At 36.8% G+C, this 21,695-nt stretch overlaps 1 protein-coding gene across 1 annotated transcript in view; it reads right to left on the bottom strand.

The window, feature by feature from the left end:
* Positions 1–329: 329 nt before the first annotated feature.
* Positions 330–21,695, bottom strand: part of atf6 (activating transcription factor 6) — a 32,183-nt gene continuing 10,817 nt past the window's right edge. Inside the window, exons 8-16 of the mRNA XM_026290872.1 lie at positions 19,295–19,480; positions 18,938–19,029; positions 18,554–18,694; positions 17,000–17,110; positions 16,183–16,282; positions 13,800–13,870; positions 12,143–12,254; positions 7,306–7,390; positions 330–2,026 (exon numbers count right to left, since the gene is read on the bottom strand). Of these exons, the coding sequence (XP_026146657.1) occupies positions 1,830–2,026; positions 7,306–7,390; positions 12,143–12,254; positions 13,800–13,870; positions 16,183–16,282; positions 17,000–17,110; positions 18,554–18,694; positions 18,938–19,029; positions 19,295–19,480 (1,095 nt within the window). The 3' untranslated portion in view covers positions 330–1,829. The remainder of the gene's footprint in view (positions 2,027–7,305; positions 7,391–12,142; positions 12,255–13,799; positions 13,871–16,182; positions 16,283–16,999; positions 17,111–18,553; positions 18,695–18,937; positions 19,030–19,294; positions 19,481–21,695) is intronic.

Raw genomic sequence — 21,695 nt, 5'->3', positions numbered from 1 at the left:
ATCTGGCTCTGGTTTTCCTTGTAAAGATGTCAAGTGAAAGCGTGTTCTCAGCACAGTTATTCTTATTGGTCATTTACTGTAGATGAGAGCAAAGTGCTACACTGTAAACCCTTTGATGCAGAGAGCTAAATCGGGACAAACAAAACACATCTACCATATTTTAACCCTAAAACACTGTTTACCCCGGTCTTTGCAAAGACCTTTAATCAGCACTTTACAGCGCCTCAGACCCCACATTTACACAAACCTTCAATTTCAGAGCGCAAATTCAGTCTGACATTAGACTCTGTCTGCGTCCTAAAAACAAAAGATGCACACAAAATCCCCCACAAACTTGAGTCCAGTGTTTATTTCTTTGCATTGTTACAACATAGCTTTCATTGCCATCACTGTGTGAACAAATAAAAAAAAAAATCTTTCCAAAAATGAAAAAATTAAATATATAAAAAATAAAAATGCTGCCAGAGAGGAAAAAGGGATTTGTTGAAAAATAATGAAACATTTTTACCGCAATGCTAAGGACAAAATGTTACATTTTCTCACTAAATACTAATATATCATCTCCATTTTGAGATCAAAGCTTCACCTGAGTGGAGTTTATAAACTGAAATTAAATCAATTTTTTTTTTTTTTTTTTATTCAGTGAAAGTGACGACAGATTGGAAAGTAAAAGCTAATAATCACATTGCTTTCGAATGATAACTGGCTACGGCTTCCTAAACAGGACAAGAAACAAGTGCACGTCTAAATACACTAGAATAAGAGAGACAAATACACTGTGAACAAAGGACAGATGAGGTACATACAAAGTAACATTAATAATCTAAGTCTAGTCTACAACTTCAAATTAACAGCCAGTTTTGTTAACAACTGTATTTATGTCAAGCACACTTCATTTAAAGTGCAATTAAGCCACTAAGAAAAACACAAAAGGCATGAAATACATTAAAATTAACTGACAGATGTTGCAGAAGACCCCCAAACCCAAACTGCTATTCCAATTAGAATTAGTCTAAAATGATTACCCTTCAAAGACCAAGTATATAGTAGAAGTATTATCCAAATACTTTCAAATATATATTTTTGGATGTACATTTACAGTACTGGAATGGATGTATTTACAGCAATGGAAAGTCAATTACACTGACTCAAGTGTAAGTAATCCATCTTCCTACTTTTCTATTCGATAAAAAAAATGCCAAACAAAAACAAAACTCACTGGCAATGCAGTTTGTTTGAGGACAGTGTTGTATATAGCTGAATATGACCATTAAATGTGTAAATATTAAACCTTTATAAATATTCATTTGAATTCATTTTATAAACAAAACAAGCACAGTACAAACAAAAAAGACAAAAAACAACTCCCTGACAGCTACCACATACAGCAGAAAAGGGTACAATAATCGAGCCAGATCGCACTTTGGTTTGGAAGATTTGGATAATGAATGCCCCTGTAGTTTAGCTGGAAGAGCGCAAAGAAATTTGAACACGCTTGAAGTCACTTTGCATAAAGTGAACATAAATGTAAATGCCAATAGTTAGTGAAGTCAATAGCCTGGAATGAGACCGTAATATGAACTGAATGGCTCATCAATATTGAATGGCTTTCTAGATGCATTTGGAAAAGGTGCCCTAAAGAGAAATTCTCAACTATTGCTGAATATCTTGGTGATTTGTTAATTGATTACTAAGACCCTGGTTGGCCACTCGAGGAAGAGAAGAGACACAAAAATGAAAACAAAATGCTAATTATGTAACAAACTAGATGATGGTGAAAAAACAGGTAATTCAAAACAAAATGAGATTGATAAGCTAGATAGCTGAGACTAAGATGACCCCATGAGGACACCGACGGGGGCCGCAGGTTGGTTGTTGTTGGGGGCCGCGTGATATAAAGAGTCTGTCTGATTGACCCGCAGGATGGGTGGAATGGTAGACGACTTGATGTGGAGTATCCTGGTGTCCATGACCTCACAGTCGATCTGCATCATCACCTCAAACTCTTTGTCTTTAATGATGCTCTCTGCAGTGAGACAGAAAAGTCTTTGTATTAGCGCAGAAAATATAAATCATACAAAACAGTTCTGTGAAAGTAATGGTTAAACGTATGCAGGTGAGATGCCAGGTGGCCTGTGGAGGTTAAGAGGCATTTTAATGGTTTACCAAGGCCAGTTACACGCTGTAAAGACAACAGATGATGACTCCCACATGAAAGAAAACGGGGTTAAGGAAAGGTACACTACTGTGCAGAAATTTGAGGCCACCAAGTTTTTTCATCTAATACTTATATTCAGCAGGACAGCATTAAACTGATCAAACATGGCAGTAAAGAAATGTGTGATGTTTCGATTTCAAATAAATACTGTCCTTTGGAAATTTCTATTCATCAAAGAATCAAGGAAAACTTATCACACTTGTTTTCAACACTGATAATTATCAGAAATATTACTTCAGTATCAAATCAGCATGAGAAAGATTTCTGAAGAATCATGTGATTCTGAAGACTGGAGTAAAGTCTGCTGAAAATTCATCTTTGCCATAGCAGGAATAAATAACATTTAAAAGATAATGCTTGCTGTATCATACAAGTGTTGATAGGCAATAGCACATTTACTCTAAATCTACTGGTAATTAAATACGTGAGCAATACAGATCTAGTATCGGTTTTACTGACACGGCGGGATGCCCCATGATCCTTTATCTCTGGAAGTGAGAGTCAGGTCGTGACTTCATTTCCCATGTTTTGACAGACTCATAAAAGCGCTCATCAAACACAAGCTATGAGTATTTTGTAAGGAACCAGTAAAGCATGATGGTTTACACTCACTAACGATGTTCTATGGTCTATCCTCTATAAGGACAGCTTTCTGTACTTCACACACATGCACAGCATATGGGCAGCATTCAAGTGACTTTTACAGCAGGCTTGAGTGATTCGGTCCAGCAATGATAAAAACTTCATAGGCTGGAGAGCATCACGGTAGGTCAAATCTAAAGCACTTTTCCAGCCCTTACTGGTGAATACATTTATGAATCCTACACTCAGACGCACACCCACAATGATGATCTCAAAACCAGTGATCTACAGTAAACCTAACTGTAAGAGTCTTTCTGACGTGTTCCTGAAACCAAAATCTTTCCCATCTATCTCTAATGCACCACTGAACAGTCCATGTTATGGGATAAAGTTTCAGTATCTCACAAAATGTGTATTTTCACAGGTGCTTAAAGACAACCTCAGCAGTGCTGCAGAAGTCATCATAGATGATGGGTTACAGCAATTATCTCACTGTATTTCAATGCAATCACTAAAATGACAACGAACTGCTGAGCTGTACACGTGTATGTATATATGTATGTATGTATATATATATATATATATATATATATATATATATATATATATATATATATATATTTTTTTTTTTTTTTTCCTAATATGTCAGAAATGTCATTTTCCATTCTCACAGAAGGCTTTTCGTTTGGTGAATTCCCTTTGGATGTGTCTGGTACTGTGCCTGACTTTCCAAACACCATTTAAAACTCTGATTAAGACAACATGTGGACTCAAGGGTAAATTCCTGATGAGGTTGTGGTTGAGAAGCTTTGAGATTCCAGCCAAAATCACTTTCCCCCATAACTGACAGTTTAACAAAAAATTAAACCAAATATAAATCGAGAACTGAATTGAACTTTGTTCATAAAAGAACCATCTCTTAAAACAACGAATTGATCACTGATTTGGTTCTCAAGATTCCGTGGTTCTTGAGTCAACTGCTCACTGGAGAGAAAGATTATGAGTAAATACTCTTTTCAGACATTTCAGCAAAATTAAAGCTATAGTATAACTTCAAAAGACTTGTAATAAAATGCACAAGTTGCATGTTATGAACTAGACAAAAATTCTCTTTTTGTGTCCATTTGGGGTGAGACACTGACAATGTTTTTTTCTCTTTTCACTAGGCTTTTGCCTATAAAGCAATGCCTTTGACTGAAGAGTAAAAATGTTCATGATATGGCTTCGAAATGTGTGCAGTGCACAAACAAACAAAGAAAAGGGAATATGATGATGATCATCATCATCTCCAACATTCACAAATGATTATAATGCTGACTCAGAACTCCCACAGGGAAGACAGCGAAAGAGAACAGATAATAAATGTACTGACACTGCCAGGCACTGCAACAATATTTTCCAAACCAAACATGAAATTGAAATTGATGGAGAAAAAAAAAAAAAGTTTTGTTATTCATGTTGTTTTCAAGATAGAAGTCAACCACCTTGAAAACAATGATGAATAACAGAAAGGGTTTCCTCCATCCCTCCATCACACGCAGTGCAAAACACCCGACCCCAACACGTGTAGACTGGAACGGAATCAGCTGGGGGCAATTTCAAAAGCTAGACTCCCGTTGTCCAAAAGTTGTTCTCTTAATAAAACCATGTGAAACCCAACTTTGAACATTTATTTTTAAATCAACAGGATGGAGCCAGAAAAAAAACCTGATGCATAGAACACCATGCTCAGCCATCCACTCAAAAGGGAATACTTCGATTTAAGTCTACGATCTTTAAAATATATCAGGTTTCTTGTTTTGTGCAAACTGCACATTAAACGCAGACTATGTGCGCCAATTACAAGATCAAGATCTTCCCAGACATCACATTCTCACACAAGCTCTTGCACATAGCAACTGGAATGTTTATTCTTGTCACTGAACAACATGAAGCACATGTCCTCATTTTTGGAGAGAATTTCTTTTTACCCCTGCTTCCCAATACTTCTCTTTCTCAGTTACATTTGCTGTGGCTATATAACCGGAACAGTTTGCACACCTGGTGACACGTGAACAGGTTTGCAATCTGACCTGGTGTCTGCTATTAGTCTAATGATTGCATACACTAGAATAGCGACTCAAATAAGCAACTGACATAACTACTAAATGTTAGGGGCATTTGGCACTACTAAAAATTAAATGTACTTCTCTAAATATTCTCTTTTTAAGAAAAAAGCCTGTTTACACTGCAGGGTCAGCATATCACATTTTCCTTTCGGAGTTCAGTACGGGGTAATCTAACCTGATACTTTGACTAATAAAAGGAATGGAATGTTTACAGAAATGATTAGACACCCATAAAATTTCAAAACCGTTCTCTCTTTGATTTTTATAAGAGCTAGTGTTGGGCGATATGGTCATTTTTCAAATCGTTATATCGTCAGCCCGTGAGATCGACGATACATGATATTATCGTGCATGGGTGGAGCAAGAGAGAGACTGTTTGTTCTGGGGTTTTAAACCGTGCAGGTGCGCGAGAGAGAGCCTATGCAATCACCAATAATTGGAAAAATATACTTTAAAACATACTAATAAACTAACGTTAAATATAAAAATACTGTATTTAAAACAGCTAGTTAAATACAGTCGGACAACTGTCATATCGCGCGTCCTGTGACAAATCTACCGCATTTGTGCCTGGAAGTTATTAGTCTAAATGTTATGCTAAATCAGTCAACAGTGAAAATCAATAGTAGATTTATTTTAAAGTCCAACACTAATTGGACATAATTGAACACGTTAAATATAAAGCGTTAAAAACGGGTAAGTTTGTATATTTGGAGTAAAGCTGAATTGAACTGATGCATCAGTCATACATCGCTCCGGACCACGCACCCATGACGAGCTCGACGCAGCGCAACAGAAACAAGAATGAGATGCATTCTAACATAACTGTGGTGTTAAACTCAGTTAGTGAGGGCTCGTTTAAAATATTACACACATTTAGGCCGTTCAGATTACTTGTTAAAGTGCAATGGGATACTTCATATCTGCAGACAATATATGTCTATTTGTGGGTGGAGACTTAGTAACGGCCAAAACTATGTATTTTGCATGCATCACATTATAGTGCGGTGTGCATGAAAATGATAAGGCGGCAGAGCGAACTTATCCATAGTGGTTCTCACTTAGTCCTTCTATATCATCACCACATAGCGAGTGTTAGAAGTTAAGTGATCAGTCTTTAAGTGAAGGTCTACGTGAGAACCAGTATGGATGATAAGTTCGTTCTGCCACCTTGTTAATTTGTCTTTACTTCATTTGTAACAGCAAGAAAGAGTAAATCTCTCATGTATGAGAAGAGCGCGTTGCCGTGTACTAGCCATTAAATGTGTTGGACACCAACTCCTCATTTTCTATCTCTTTCATTTCTATCTCTTTCATAACAGAACTCCAACCGTTTCATGTTTCACTGTTTGCATCACTCCGCTTTCGGTATTTCTCATAGCGAGTGTCATGGTGGACACCCAAAACCACTATATTTTAGAAATAATACTGTTTTAAGAGTTTTTTTTTTGGCAAGAATGTTCTTGTTTACAGAGAAATAAGCAGTTGGTAAATAAAGATAATTTCTATAACAGCCATGCCAATATACATCTATAACGCACTGCTACTTATGTGACATTTCTCATATATAAACAAACACTAATTTCTGTGTATACACACACACAATATTACACAATATCATATGTTTTTCATATTAATATTATACTTTCTATAATTTATTATAATATAAATTCAAATGAATTAAAGATATTTTTACAATGAATAAATTAACCCACAAACTACATAAATCTATCAGATGCTAGAACTCAATCCGATCTCCTGCAGGGATCATTAATATGTCATTAACTCTGGGAGCTCTTTTGTACTGGTCCCCTGTCATGCCTCTGCGTGGAACATTCTTACCCAGCAGTTTTGTTATCAGAGGCTGCAGGCCTGCTGTGAGTGGAGACACCATTCTGGTTTTAAGGACAAGGATCTGACTGTGATCTCATTAGCTCACAGCCATACACGGCAATGTGCTACAAGTCTGTGCTACGGTGGTTTCGAGTGTAGAATGAGTGTTGAAATGTAGGAATGAGTGTTGAAATGTAAACCGTGATCTATGTTACCAGTCAAAAGAAATGTTTTTTCCCAAGTTTAACTAATGTTAACTTGACAAAGCAACTTAGAAAGCAGTGCTCATTGTACAACATGCTGGAAACCGTGATAATTATTAATTGCCTAGACACACTGCATGTACTATTCATGTACAGATGTGTCTCTTTTTGATTCAATTTCATAAAACATAACTAGAATATGCAATAATACCACTTACAGCAAAGGACCTGGATTAATAAAAGCCAAAAACAACACAATTTAGTCCTAGATTTAATATAAATTTAAGGAATAATGCTTAGTATAAAGCATTAGATGACAGTTCATTAGAAAATAAGATAATTCACAATTCTTTTCTCTTACCATTGTAATTCATAGCTGGCAGAACCACAGACATCTTAGGGCGGCTGCCTTTGTTGTGGTTGGTGGCGGGAAGGAGGAGGTGATCCTGTAAGCAAAAGAGGAACAGCCATCAGCCAGCCACAAAAACACATGCACAAGGAGAGTTTAGTACATTGCTGAAGACATTGTTAAATTGCTCTGCTCACTGTTTAAAAGTCTGAAGCATCAATTTGGTTGCTAAAAAAGTCTAACTTGCGTTGGACAGTGAGATTGAGACACAATACATTAAAAAAAAAAATTATCTTAATGCTTTTGATCAAAAATCAATTAAATAAAAAAAAAAAGTATATTGTGAAATAAGTATTTTTTAAAAAGCCATTCCTCCAGTCTTCAATGCTGCATGGTTTTCAGAAATCATTCTAATATTCTGATTTGGTGCACAAGAACCTCTAAATATTAATGATCGAAGAAGTTGTACAGTTTTATATTTTTGCTTGAAAACCCATTATAAATTTATTTTCATGTTCCCACATTTCATTTTTTATGTTCTGAGGCATAAATAATTAACTTGAAACTGAAAAAAGCAGCCAGTTTCCTACAGTGAAAGCAAACTTTGAACTTGAACTTAAAGACCTAGAGAGTGTAATGTAACACTAATAATCAGGTCAGAACTTTGTCTATGTTAGTCCAACTCAGTTGTACCAATTGGAGACATTCTCCAGTCAGGACACACAGCCGTTGAAGACAGAAACCATATGGAAAGGAAAGCCCATGGCCCAGAGTTTATAATAACACTTTGTCTGTGCTATGGATGGGAAACGTCTTTTGTCATGTAGACTTCAGTAAATGTGTTTGTGCTTAAACCATCTGTTGTCACTGTACTAAAGCAGGAAGTTGAATTCACAATGGGACTCAAATAGTTTACCCAAAAATGAAAGATTCTTTAACGGTCTTCTTTCATTCTTCTGAAAATAGTCCCCAGCTATTATCACTGAATGGATATCCATATCAGCTGAATGGTGTCGAAAACAATAAAACTCAACGGTTTAACTGTAGGGGAGTTGGAAAATGTGCCTATTTTTCAAAAAAGTGGAGTGTTTCTTTAAAGTTTAATACCTGCTCCCGACCAGTAGAATGAATGAATAAATATTTTTTACTGTACCAGATATTTGTACTTGAACTACATCAAGAACAGAAGGACAAGGTCTTCATAATTTTTTACAACTTTTTTTTTTTTCTGAGAACTGGTCAAAATGAATTTTGATAAAACAAGAACAGGTAGGACTAAGAATGGGGTGAAAGCTTAATTCAGTTACATAATGAATTAATATTAGGGAACATAACACTTTTTTGCCATTACTATCAATTTAAGACTTCTGCTCAAGGCCTTAATTTGTTGAAGGCTGAATTAAAATTTCTTAATACCATTTTAAGACCCAGAGAAACCCTGTGGTAAGTAAATGAAGATAAAATATAATCTAGTTCCCTAGACTAGATTATGACAATGAGGTCTTTTATGAAGAGCAGTGGCCAAGTTCTTTCGTTGTGTCCGGCAGGTGACCTTGAACATTTCTTTAACCCATGGAAGAAATTCTAGTGCCGTTGAGAGGAAAGGTGGAAAAAGTGAGTGACAGAGTGAAAGGGTAAGTAACTATTGTATGGAGAATGATATGAGGAATACCAATCTCATCAGATAGATATGAATTTCCGCCAAATCTTAAGGTCTAAGGGCTCAAAGGGAGCTGCAATGAGAGGATAGTGTGATCAGCTTACATGAGGATGACAATGGAAACATCCCTAGCTCAGTTCGAAAGTTTGCAGCAACTCTGAAAGATCAGAGAGCTTGATTCAATGGAACAATGAAATAAACACTATTAGGCTGCAAACACAGTCCAGAGAAAGATGCAGGGTTCACTGCACATGAAGGGGAGAAAAGAAAAACAAAACAGGACAAGCAAAATCTCAGAGACACATGCAACCTAGGAAACATAACACACACACATTTTGAAATAAAAATATTACATGAATTTCCTCATTGATTTTTGATGTTCTCATTTCTAACTGGAACAAATAACAACCACTTTCCTTTATTTAAAATAAAGAATGTTTTAAAAAAAATTGTTTACTCGCCAATGGTTATTTGAATTCATTTTTTCTCTTGTACAGCAAAAATGGTGGGTGACAATTTTCATTTTTGGTTGAGCTATCCGTTTTTCCTATTCAGAATACGGAAGTGTAATACTAATACTAATGTATTGTACTCTTTAGATTTTCGACAAGAAATTTTATTTGCCTTCTTTTGGACCCCATGTCCATGCATCATTAGTAATGCAACATTAGGGAAAATACATTTATTATTTTTTTTTTTTTATCTGTCTACTACTTAACAATAGTTCATACATTGGAAGTTAATGCATTTGAGTTTAAGATGTCTAGGATTGCAACATGATGGGTTAGTTATTGAGCTAATGTTCTTAAATGGAGGTCCACATCTGAGGAGGTTTTAGGAGGAACTGAGTCAATGTTGTGAAAGTCGGACTTCCCAAAAGACTGAATAAACCTAGAGACTTAAAACATAAAAAAAACAGGGCAGTGGTCTGAATATGACTAAACCAATCCAACATCTTCTGGCTCAACTAATCTAAGATGGGGCTCATTTTGTTTGGTTGAGATTAATAAACACTAAAACAAAGACAACTTTGATTTTTGAGTCTTTAAATCAAGTTTTGTTGGGGAAAAACATGGGGGGGGGGGGTGAGCAGTTGGCAAAGCAGTCCTACAAAAACATCTTTATTTTCTGATTATGAGTCACTGACATGAGTCATTTGTTTGTTTTCACAAAAAAAAAAAGAAGTGGAGACCTGTTTGGCATTACAAAAAAAAATCTTCAGGATGAAAAGAGAGAGTGATAACTATTTACTGTCACATCCCATGCAAACTGGTTAAATATTTTATTACAATAATTTAGCTTTTTTGCTTTGGGCCACTGTGAATGTGGATACGCCTGTCCGCCATTCCCTTTGTAACAAAAGAGATTTAAGATTATTTCAAATATTTCGGCCAACATTTTTTGCATCTTCCAAGTGAATAATTAAAAGCAGGTACCGAGAGTATGGAAATAAATATTAAACACACAAAGAATAAGGGTGGAACTGATGAAAGATGAAAAAAAATTGACCAGATTACCACAAATACAGTCTGACCCCAAATGAATGACATCCAGCTTGAGATCATGAACATATGCATGAAAAATCAGACCTGAGTCATCGGAATAACTCTTAGCTGACCAAGTCTGTTCACCTATTACAAAGATGGAAACTATCAACAACAAAAAAAGTGACTCAAATAAAATTGTTTAAAGATAAAACAAACTATCAATGTGCACTAAAATAGCCAAATCATAGCTCACTTTTAGAATGTGATGTTTAGGGGTTGGTGAATCTGACATTAAATTAAAAATGTTACAAGCAAAGTGATTACAGAAAAAAAAAAAAACGCACATACCCATGAATAATAACAAACAAAAAAGTCTTTAGTCCAAACAGCCTCAAACAAATCTCTTGATTTTGATGATTCTCTGCCATAAATCTCACAAACTTTGGCAAACAGACGGAGTAATTGTTCTGTTGTGCAGGTCATCTGACATAAAATCTGGGTACCCCTGAATCATAAATAACCTGGGAATGCCAGACAGAGAGGTTTATTGTAATATAATCGTATTATACTTTATACAGGCAACCCTCTACATTGCGAATAAATCACTCACATATGCAACTAAATCTTCGCTCTGGCGACTAAATTATGTCCAATATTAGCCAATGGATAATAAATTATATGATTTTACTCGCCAGTGTGTTAGTTGAAGGCCAAGTATAAGTTTAGCACAGATATATTTTCACTCGCAAATACTCTGACTTTGACTGAGGGCTTCAGAGTTTCACTCTCTGTCAGGCGATCTGTGCTTTTTTTCAGTTCATTTCAATGATTGCGGAGCGCACCTGTATTTAATGTACCATAAACTCTAGTGTGAAGGTGCACAAATCGCCGTCGCTTTCACACACATGCAGAGACTGAGAGAGAGAGAAAAAGACAGAGAGAATTGATGCGCTACATTTAAACAATATTATTTGTTGTATTTTCCCGTCAAAATAACGTTGATCCTATGGAAGACTTCAGCTTTTAAGATGGCGGAGGGGTACGATGGTGTTTCATGTATTGAGAGTTGTTCACGGTGTTAGAGATGGATTCTCATGCTTTTACAGAAACACTGAAATAACCAAAAAGAACCACAAACAGTCCAATTAAAATGTTCAGTTAAAATGACTAATATGCATTCAAACATGGTTATCATTCAAGTTTACTTCTAATTACTAAAGTTATATTCTTAAGCTGATCTGTGGAGATTATTTTTTTCACCTGTCAACCCTCTACGGACACCTTGGCAATTGAATTGCTATTGGCTAGTAAATATTGTAGTTTACTCGCCAGTCACAGTTTTTTAAATATCTGAAAGTACACTATTAATATCAGTCAGTCAAGCTGCTTGCATATATTCATTTGAATATCACAGGGACATGCTAAATACTAGGTAGGTGGCATTACAAGAAGCACAGTGTGCTTTATTTCTAACAAGAACGATCGTTTACAAACTGAAGGTTTATAAAGACCTCCCAAGATCTGACACAAGCTAGAAGATTCTCTGACATGCCATTAAGATGGAAGAGTCTCAAGTGTCCCTTTATAATGGTGTGTGGGCTCTAAAACCAATGAAACACATCCTTGTGTGGCCACAGCCTGACAGAAAGCAGGTAGACAGATGAACAGACAGACAGGCAGACAGATGGCGAGGTCCACTTACCCGGCGGAAAGAGATCACGTAGAATGTGTCCCCTCTTCTGTGGAGTTCATCAAAGAAGTCATTGTAGGTGCGGTGAGGGGCGTAATACACCTGCAGCTCGCTGCTGGGAGTCCTGAAACAGGACACAAACACTTCAAACTCTGATTTACATTTTGCCACTGATAACAACTGCCTGTGCTTGTACTAATGTTAGGTAAAAATCTGTACTGAATAAGGAATATTAAACATGCCGTGGTTATTAATTACAAAAAGCTGTATCGAATTTACTTTGCATACCTTTATAATATTAATATACTAAAATACCACGTAACCCAGAGCAAGTGAAATGTTGAATTACAGTTCTCAGTAACCTCTTGATAAAACACTTTCTTTCCTGTGTGAATGTTGCCTTTTCCCTGTTGTCAGTGTGAAGCCATGGAATGACAGCCATGTTGATTTCTGGCCCAATGCACTGCTGAGGTCAGCTGAACTACAGCAGCCAGAAATATGATTTACCCTGAGGGACAGCATGTGTCACACCCAAAAAATGAAATTAAGAGATAAAACAAAAGACAATTAAAATAAAAATGCAGGAGGATGTGTCTGTAAGGTGTAAAAACATAATTTTTTTGGTGCAATAACCCTGGATAGATTTTAAGCAAACAAAAAAATGGCATTCATAATTTATCGTACTGTAATGTGGCATTTCCAAGTGACTTGAAGTGAGTTTGCAGTCTTTTGTGGAGGTCTGTCCTCTTAAGGACACAGCAGAATCCACTTGCAGGGTGGCTATCTGACTGCTATCAATTTCATCCTCTAGAAAATCTTGTAATTGTATTAACTACTGGCAAAATATTTTTTATTAGAGACTGCATGATGTACACCATTAGCCTGAAACCATGCTTCAATAGCAATTTGGCTATTGGTTAACACAAACCTGAACATTACATTGTTAGGGAATTTGTGGCCTAGTGGTTAGAGAGTTTGGAACCTAACCCTAGGGTTGTGGGTTCGAGTCTCGGCTGACAATACCACGACTTAGGTCCCCTTGAGCAACCCCCAACTGCTCCCGGGGCTCTGGAGCATAAATGGCTGCCCACTGCTCTGGGTGTGTGTTCATGGTTTGAGTGTGTTCACTGCTGTGTGTGTGCGCACTTTGGATGGGTTAAATGCAGAGCACGAATTCTGAGTATGGGTCACCATACTTGGCTGAATGGCACATCACACTTTAAGATTATGAATTTAATAAAAAAACAAAAAAAAATGGGGAAATGGCATGTACTGATTCACAAAAATAAATTAATTGTGTGTGTCATAGTTTAAAATATCCCTCAAGCATTACTACCGCACAACAGCTTTGAAAAATGACATTAAAGAAAAAATAAAATAAAAGCTGGGACAGCCTTCTGTAGATCCACTCTTCAGATTTCTTCCAAATCTATCACATGTATGGGGCTTCAAACTTCACTGTTTTGTCTTGTAATACATAAATTCAAATTGTCCTCAGACCATTTCTCAGAATGCATTAGTGAACATTACGTCATTTATACAAAGTTTACATTACAAATAAAGGACAGAAATTTTCACACATGAGCAACTACACAATGGAAAAAAAGCTATATAGCACTAATACAACACCACGGACTCAAGAACCAATTAAATTTTCCACACAACTTACTTTTCAGAGGAATCCGTGTACTGGATCTGTGTCATGATCTGTGGTACCTCATCCCGTTTATCAGCTGCTTTCTGTTCAACAAAAAAAGAAAAAATGTCACTTCCTTTTACCTATTAGATAGAGCACGCACAGTAAGACACGTGGAAATGTGCCTGAGCTCATATTTGCTTTAGTCTCTGCACTTGAGCTCCTGTCAGTGTGTGTTATTCTGAAAAACAGCATCTCTCTCAGAATTTGTTTAGTTCTGTGCTCTGTGTGGACAGTGGACAGAATCTGGGAAACAACCATCTGTCAACACACTCAACCATCTTCAATCATCCAACATCTCAGCACCCTGCATGACGACAGTATTTACATAGTGGCTCAATCTTGGTGACGGAGAGCAAACAATGTGGCGGTACCAGAGTATAATAGTGGAAGCAATCTAGTTTTGTTTTTCTTTGAGTTGTTTTTGTTGTTTATAGTGAGGACATTATTTCTCTGGAGGTAGATAGAACAGTATTCCTGTTTAAGACCACCAGGTCTTCTGGGCCAGAGATTTGTCCAGACAAGAGGGTCTTTAATGTGGTGGAAATGCATGGAAGGATTCCAGATTGGGCGATGGGAACCTATCAGTGGAAAATGGCTATCGGTGGATATGTGTGTATGCTTGTGTCTGTCAAGGCAGTTTCCCAACATAAGGCAGACACTTCAAACACAGAGCAGCCTTTCAAACAATCAACTTGCTGCAAATTATGTTTTTCTAAGTCATAACAAGCTGTCTATCAAACTGCTTTAACTATTAGTTATCTGATAAAAACAAATGATAAGGAACTAACGCAAACAACTACATCCTGATAAATTCTGCTTGCATAAATCATACAGCTTCACATTGAGCCAGAATGGGGTTAAAAGAATGGTTTCTGGAACTAGTTTAGTAACACTATTAATAACGTTTTGAGAGGAGAATCTGCAACCCAATCTGGTGAAATCTCTTAAACGTTCATGCAATGTTATACCACAGAAAGCAGTCATGATAATTTACAGGATAAGGCTTTCTGGAGTAACAGTGCGGTTGAACATCTTGCTTAAGTGCACAATGGAGATAGATTAGCAATCACCCCTTTTGGGGTTTGAACCTCGGTTTCCGGCCCAGAGATCTTAAACCACTAAGCTACTCCAACCTCACCCATGCGGCTAAACTCTGCTCTTATATTGTCTCATAGATTTGTGGCTGTTGGTATAACTTAGAAAATGTCAGCAGTCAATATGTTGTATGGCTAGGAAATAAAATGCATTTGTGTACACATTTCAATAACAATTCTTTGTGACATCTTTTGCCGCACCTTGTCTCCTTTGACTCATTTCGTGTGAATGAAATCATCATCACTTGGACTGAACCTTGACAACTGGACAAACAGAAGTAGATAACTACATTGTGCTGTTGTCATGGCAGGCATTCTGTGCACAAGGCTCACAGCAAATAAACTGAACCCATTCATCTTTTCCCACCATTATGCATCCGGTGTTAATACATTTATGCTTCCTCTGTGTATTAAATAGTCAGACTGAGATACTTCTTAATGATATACATTACCAGTCAAAAGTCTGGGGTCAAAATAAATACATATATTCAGCATGACAACATTACTTTGAACAAAAGGGACAGTAAATACCGTTTTTTTAAATTAAATGACCTCTGATTTTGAAAAAGTAGTGTAATATTATTAACATTATTTTATTGCATGAATTGTGGAAACTGTTGACTGCTGACTTCTATATAGAGTTTTTAAAGCTTATACAAACAATCAAATCAAATAGAGCTACTGACAGTGGTTTTGGAAGAGAATTAGACTCAGTTTGGAAATGGCTGTAAAAAAAAAAAAAAAAAAAAAAAAAAGTCTAAGAGAGAAAAGACAGATTGACTCAGCAGACTGGGGCAGGGGGTTGTTTACTTTCCCAAGACGACTGGATTATACTAAGAGTGGGTTAAAAAGGAGTGAAAGCGATGAGCAGTGTGAAAGGAGAGGGTGCAAAGAGAGGGGTCTCACCCCAATGTAAACATTTTGAAAATCTATTTAAAGAAAATAAACAGCGTTATATCCTGGTGGTTCTCAGCTGCCTGTATCTGGGTTGGAGGTATGCACCCCAGTGTCTGCACTTGAGCCACACCGAAACAGATGTCATGATGAAGTTGAAAGTGAAAGAAACAAGGCTCTTCCGTCACTGCACAATGTCAAGACCCTTTGGTGTCTCTTGCTCAAACAAATCTGATGTGGTTTTCAATAAAAAAATTTGGACGGATTAAACACAATATCAAAGAAATCCAAGATAAAATAAAAATAAAAGAATGATCAACAATTCAGCTTTAAATGACGAGAATCTAGATGTTTTTAGGTCATACCAGGATGGTTCTGTCTCTGAGTTGAGTGTTGCTCATGCGCCGAGTTTTGGTCTGTTCAACCTCGTGACGATGTACCCAGCCCCTCAGCTCATGCGCTATCCTATAGTTATGAGGAGAAGTAACATCTTTTCAGATTTCATAAGATGCCATGTGGTAATAAGAAGAATTATGTCATTCAAAACTGTATAGTTTAGTATAAAAAAAAAAAAAAAAAAAAGTAAGACCACAAAGATATATTCTTGTTAACTATGAATGGCTTGATATTGGATTTGAAAATGCAACCAAACTCCATAATAAATTAACAGAACAAAGAAGAACAAATAAGTACTGTTTGGTGCCTTTTAAAGCTATAATCTCAAAGAAGCTGTTGTTTACAGTTCTTTATCTGTTCTATGGTTACTACATTAAATCAAAAAGTAAAACAAATGTATAATTTAAAAAAAATAAAAATAATCATTTGTACAGGATACTGGTTTCAGGTGGAACCGTTTTATAAAAAGCAGATCTAATGGATGTTGGATGATACAAAGACTGCTACAATTATCTTTTACGGTCATCACAACAGAACTCAGATGTTTATATACCAGAGCTGTTGTTTAGGGCCATTGTAATAAAAATTCCTTTTCGGTTCGTTTCAGATCAGATCAGATCAGACTGGGCAAATCTGGGGCACTGTGGACCAGATGTTCTGTAATCTAAATCTGATAAGAACTGGCTTGTAACAAAACTGCCAGATAACTCTAACACTAACACTATTAAATATATATTAAAATAACATTTGAATAATCAACTGATGTAAAACAGGCTCAGTACTGACTTCATGCACTTGGTCCGGTTTACAGGTGGCTGGCAGGGTGGAGGAGTTCTGAAATACAGAGGATCCTTCACCACCATCAGTGCCTTCTGCTCCGATACCGCATCCTCTAACCTATGAGAAAGAGAGAGAATAGAAACAACATTAAAGACAGTAAAGTGTTAGTAGCAAAGGAAAGAATGGAAAATGGGGGTTAAGAATCTTTATAAAGAGGTTTTAATTCCATGACAACATAAGGAATTTTATAAGGCTCTTGATTTAATCATCTCTTGGTACAGTTGGCTTAAGAATACAATGTGCAAGTGTGCCAGACAAGAAAGTTCCTTTTTATCTTGTCTACGGGAAAAGACAAGATCTTTCAAATCAACAATACCAACACCTTGTGCCAAGTTCATGCTTAGCGCAGGTACAGTGACCCTATAGTTAAAATAAAGCCAAGAAATCATGGACAACAAAATACTAAAATTTCCATGATGTAGTCATTCACAGTTCAATGCAATAGGAAACATGTGGCCTCTGAAATGTTATCAAGCACTTCTGGCTAGGGATGAGTGACACTGAAGCTCTGGGAAGCTGGATCTAGGTCTCACAAGCTTTGCTGACATAGAGTAGCTCATCCCACAGAAGAAGGGAAGTCTGGATTACTTTGTGGGCTTGAGAAGGCAATAAATTAAAACCGTTCTTAATATATTCAATGCTCAACAATAAAAATACTTTACATATGACAAATAAATCCTAGGCTATCAGAATCACAGTCCCAGCACAGATCCAAACTCAAACTGGGACACGGGAGCAAGAGATTTCACAAGAGATTTTAAAACTCTTGCAGGGGTTTATGAACTCCCATTGGAAAACCAACATCTGGATCTCAATCTATATGCTTTAATTCATTCTCCAATGCCGAATTAAATACTTCCATTACCTGCTTTGCTCCTCAGATAGCTAAAAAACTAACCATTTTCAACAATGTGGAAAAACACAGCAGTAATGGAAACACCAGTTACGAACAAGGCAAGGAAATAAAAATGGACCTAAAATTGAACCTTGTGGAACACCACTGATTTTAGCCCCCCCAAAAAATCTCACAATCATAGCAACGCTGGTGTTCTTGTCTGGCCTAGGCCCCAGGAGGTTTGAAACACGACCCCTGGGAGTGACGTAACTTCAATTTGACTAGAAGCTTGATTAATGTCTTTGAGTAAACACAGATACAGGTTTTAAAAGTAATCATGTCTTCAAATATCAGTCTTTTCATGTGGGTTTTCTGAACTCTTATGAGTTTTATGTTGTTGAAGCAATTATTTGGAAATGAGAAACCAGTATTGCCTTTCAAAACATTGCCCTTGGTAGATAAAATAAACTTAGCTAGCTATCCAGTCATAGTATGTAAACTTGTGTGTGGGGCAGAACAAGTCACTCCGTGCCTGTGCTGACATGTTTTCCAAAACATTAATGGACTCTACAATATTTTAAAGGTAAGGGTATTGGGTGTTTCCAGCCAAACACAGACCATTAAGCATGACTAGGTGTTTGTGCAAATGTAGAAAATAGCGTTACCTGTTCACAGGGTTAGAGGGATCAGTCTGAGGACTGTCTGTCTCCAGGTTTCTCTCCGACTCTGGGGAAAAGCCCAGCAGGTGTCTGCCACTGAACGCAGGGGCAGCAGGAAACGTAGACCCTCTGTCTCCTCCAAGCAGACTGGGTGGGACAAACAAAAGGAAAGGATTTTAAATAAAGCTTTATATAACACATTCCTTCTGGTTCCTTCAGAACAGATGCATATAGGTTGTATTTAGACTTTAGAAAAGGAATCTTCCAATGGGACCACCAAGTTTTCCTTGTGCTACCAAGTACTCTTCTATACAAATTATTTAATATGACATTCATATACCAATCTAACGTGCAAGCATTTCACAATCCAAAATAAATGAATAAATTTACCTCATTGGACCCAAGTTAAAGACCAAGAAGACCATGACCGCCATAAGACACACAGCTCTCCGTTTCGGTGCAGTTGCTTTCAACACAGAGTTCTTAAGAGAAAATGAATAATAGTGAAAGTTCACATGTCATTATACCAGAGGTACAACATTTTGATTTGTAATTAGGTAAATACATTATTAGAAATTATAGAAATAAAATGTAACATGAATGGAAAATTGTTCACAATATGGTCAATAACATGAACTTAGATATTCAAATTTAATTTCATGTTGACTTAAAGTGGGTCGGCTAAATAATCCAAGATCTTTCTTAAAATTAAAGCCTGCGAAGAGATCAAGGTAGATGGACACCAACCTCACTCATCAGGCCTTCAACTTGTCTTTTCAATGTGCCATTTTCATTCTTCAGCTTCTCGTTCTCTGACAGCGCCGCCTTCAGACGGGCCTCCAGCGTCAACAAATACTCCTTTTTCTTCTTCCGGGAGAGAGAAGCAGACTCTCTGTTCTTTATCATGCGCTGCTGTCTCCGAGACACACTTGACTAGAAGAAAAAAGAAAAACAGGTCAAAACTAGTAATTACACTAGTTTTGCTCATGAGCTGTGGCACACAGGCAAGGTAGTTTGCTGTTGAACTTCATTTCCACCACATAAATGAGATCTTCATTTCAGACATTTGTACCAGACACAGACAATCTTGCAGGAAAACAGTTTCCCCGATGACTGTTTGGCAACATGGTTGAGTCATACTAAAGGTTGTTCATAGTGCAATCAAACAAAAAAAAAAGGATTGAGGCTAGTCCGATTTTTTTTACTATAGCTCTACCTTTTGTCAAGACAAATGGAGCATGGCTGGACATCCACATGTGCCCGTGGCCCCTATCCACACACACTCTCCACCTAAAGATAATAGCAGACAGGACCATCTGGCATACTGTCCAGTATAGAGGAATGTGAAAAGAGAGACCGACCTTATATCCTATTTTCCATTCAAAGAAATAAGAACGTTTCTGTTGCTCATTACAGGCTGGAACTATAAGTGTAAAAATGAAAAGAAAAAGTATTATCAAAAATAATTACAGAATACGATACACTACTGTAAAAATGTTTTTTTTTTACCTTTATTCACTGTTAATAAGCAGAACATTAGGAATTTGAGGGAAAACTCTTGGTTAATAGCAAATGTTTTCCCTAATCTAAAGTTTTACAAGATTTCTTTTTCAATTAAATGCTGTTCTTTTAAAATTTATATTATTTAAAGAATAAAGGTCTGTTTCAAGCAAAACAGTTTTCAACATTTCAATATTTTCCCATATCACTGTTATGGTGTTATTGTTAAGCACAGGAAACTTTTTACTAACCCCAAACTTTTGAACAGTACTGTATGTATTTTAGCGGTCACTGGAAGTGTTACCCAAATAAGCTTTGGGTTGAGGGATTTGAACTTTCTTAATTCAAGTATATAGCAGTTGTAATTGGATATCGCTCCTACACTGGTGTTAGTCAAAAGTTTAAAAAACAACTACATTTTTTAGGCACAGATATAACAATGAGCCTGTTTTCTTACAAAAAAAAAACAACCTTTTAACAAGTTATGAATTTATGTGTGCTCCACATTAACATTGTTCTGGAACAGGATTAAAACTCTTACCCAATTAAACACAGTTAATTAAGCTTACATAAGCAGAGTCTGCATATAATCAAACCTCCACCCAGACCTGACAAATCTCAGGGGTCAGATGCTTGCAGCAGACATGTCTGAGAACAGACCCCACCCTAAAGAAAGGAGAAAGACGAAGGTGCACAAAAGAACTTTACTGCAATAGACTAAAGAAAAACCGAGACCACTAGTGGGGTGGGGTTGACCGTTCTCACAGCCAGACCATTTTAAAACTGTGGCCTAATAGTCCTGGTGATTAAACCGCTTGGAACGCCATGTGTCTGTTTGTGCTCCCATCTCATGAGAAAATGCTCCTAAAACCGGGAACCGGGCCATGGCCAGGGCCTGGGAATGAATAACATGTTTGGTTACAAGAGCGTGGGGTGCCATCACCATGGTGATCGAATCGGGTGGGAGGGGAGGGATTGGTGGATGTTGGCACAGATCACCAAAATTCAGCATTACTGAAGATTTGTGGAGAAACAATGTTCGGTAAAACTTTATTTTAGGGTCTCTTAACTAGTTGCTTATTAGTACTGCATATTACTAGAATATTAGCCATTTATTAGTACTAATTGAGCACATATTAATGCCTTATTCTACATTAATTTATTCTACATCCGTAAACCTACCAATACCTATACTTAACTACCTTACTAACTATTAATAAGCAGCAAATTAGGAAGTTATTGAGGGAAGAGTCGTAGTAAATAATTAAGTGTTAGTTAAGTGTTCCCTATTCTCAAGTGTTACCTAATGTTCATGACATTTCAGTCCCATATGACTGAGGGAATGTCCTTTAAGCAAAACCTCAGTATATTCAAGCCAAATGCCAATCACCCAACACTCAGACTAATGGCAGTCACTTGATGAATTACAAATATGAGTAATGCGTACAACTTAAGGAACCTTAATAGCACAGCCAAGTAGGCTCAAAACATTTAAAACCATAATTTAACCAACCAATTTAAGTCTCTGACACACTCTTGGTGAATATATGTATTTAGTTAGCTCATGGTTATTACCCAAAATCACAAAGCAGATATAGCAGTATTATACAAAAATTACTGTTGAAACTGAGCTTGAAAGCTATGGTAC

This window comes from Carassius auratus, chromosome 20 (genome assembly GCF_003368295.1).
Source record: "Carassius auratus strain Wakin chromosome 20, ASM336829v1, whole genome shotgun sequence".
Lineage (NCBI taxonomy): Eukaryota > Metazoa > Chordata > Actinopteri > Cypriniformes > Cyprinidae > Carassius > Carassius auratus.
The sequence above is the reverse complement of the archived record's forward strand: the minus strand, read 5'-3'. Positions and strand labels throughout refer to the sequence as shown.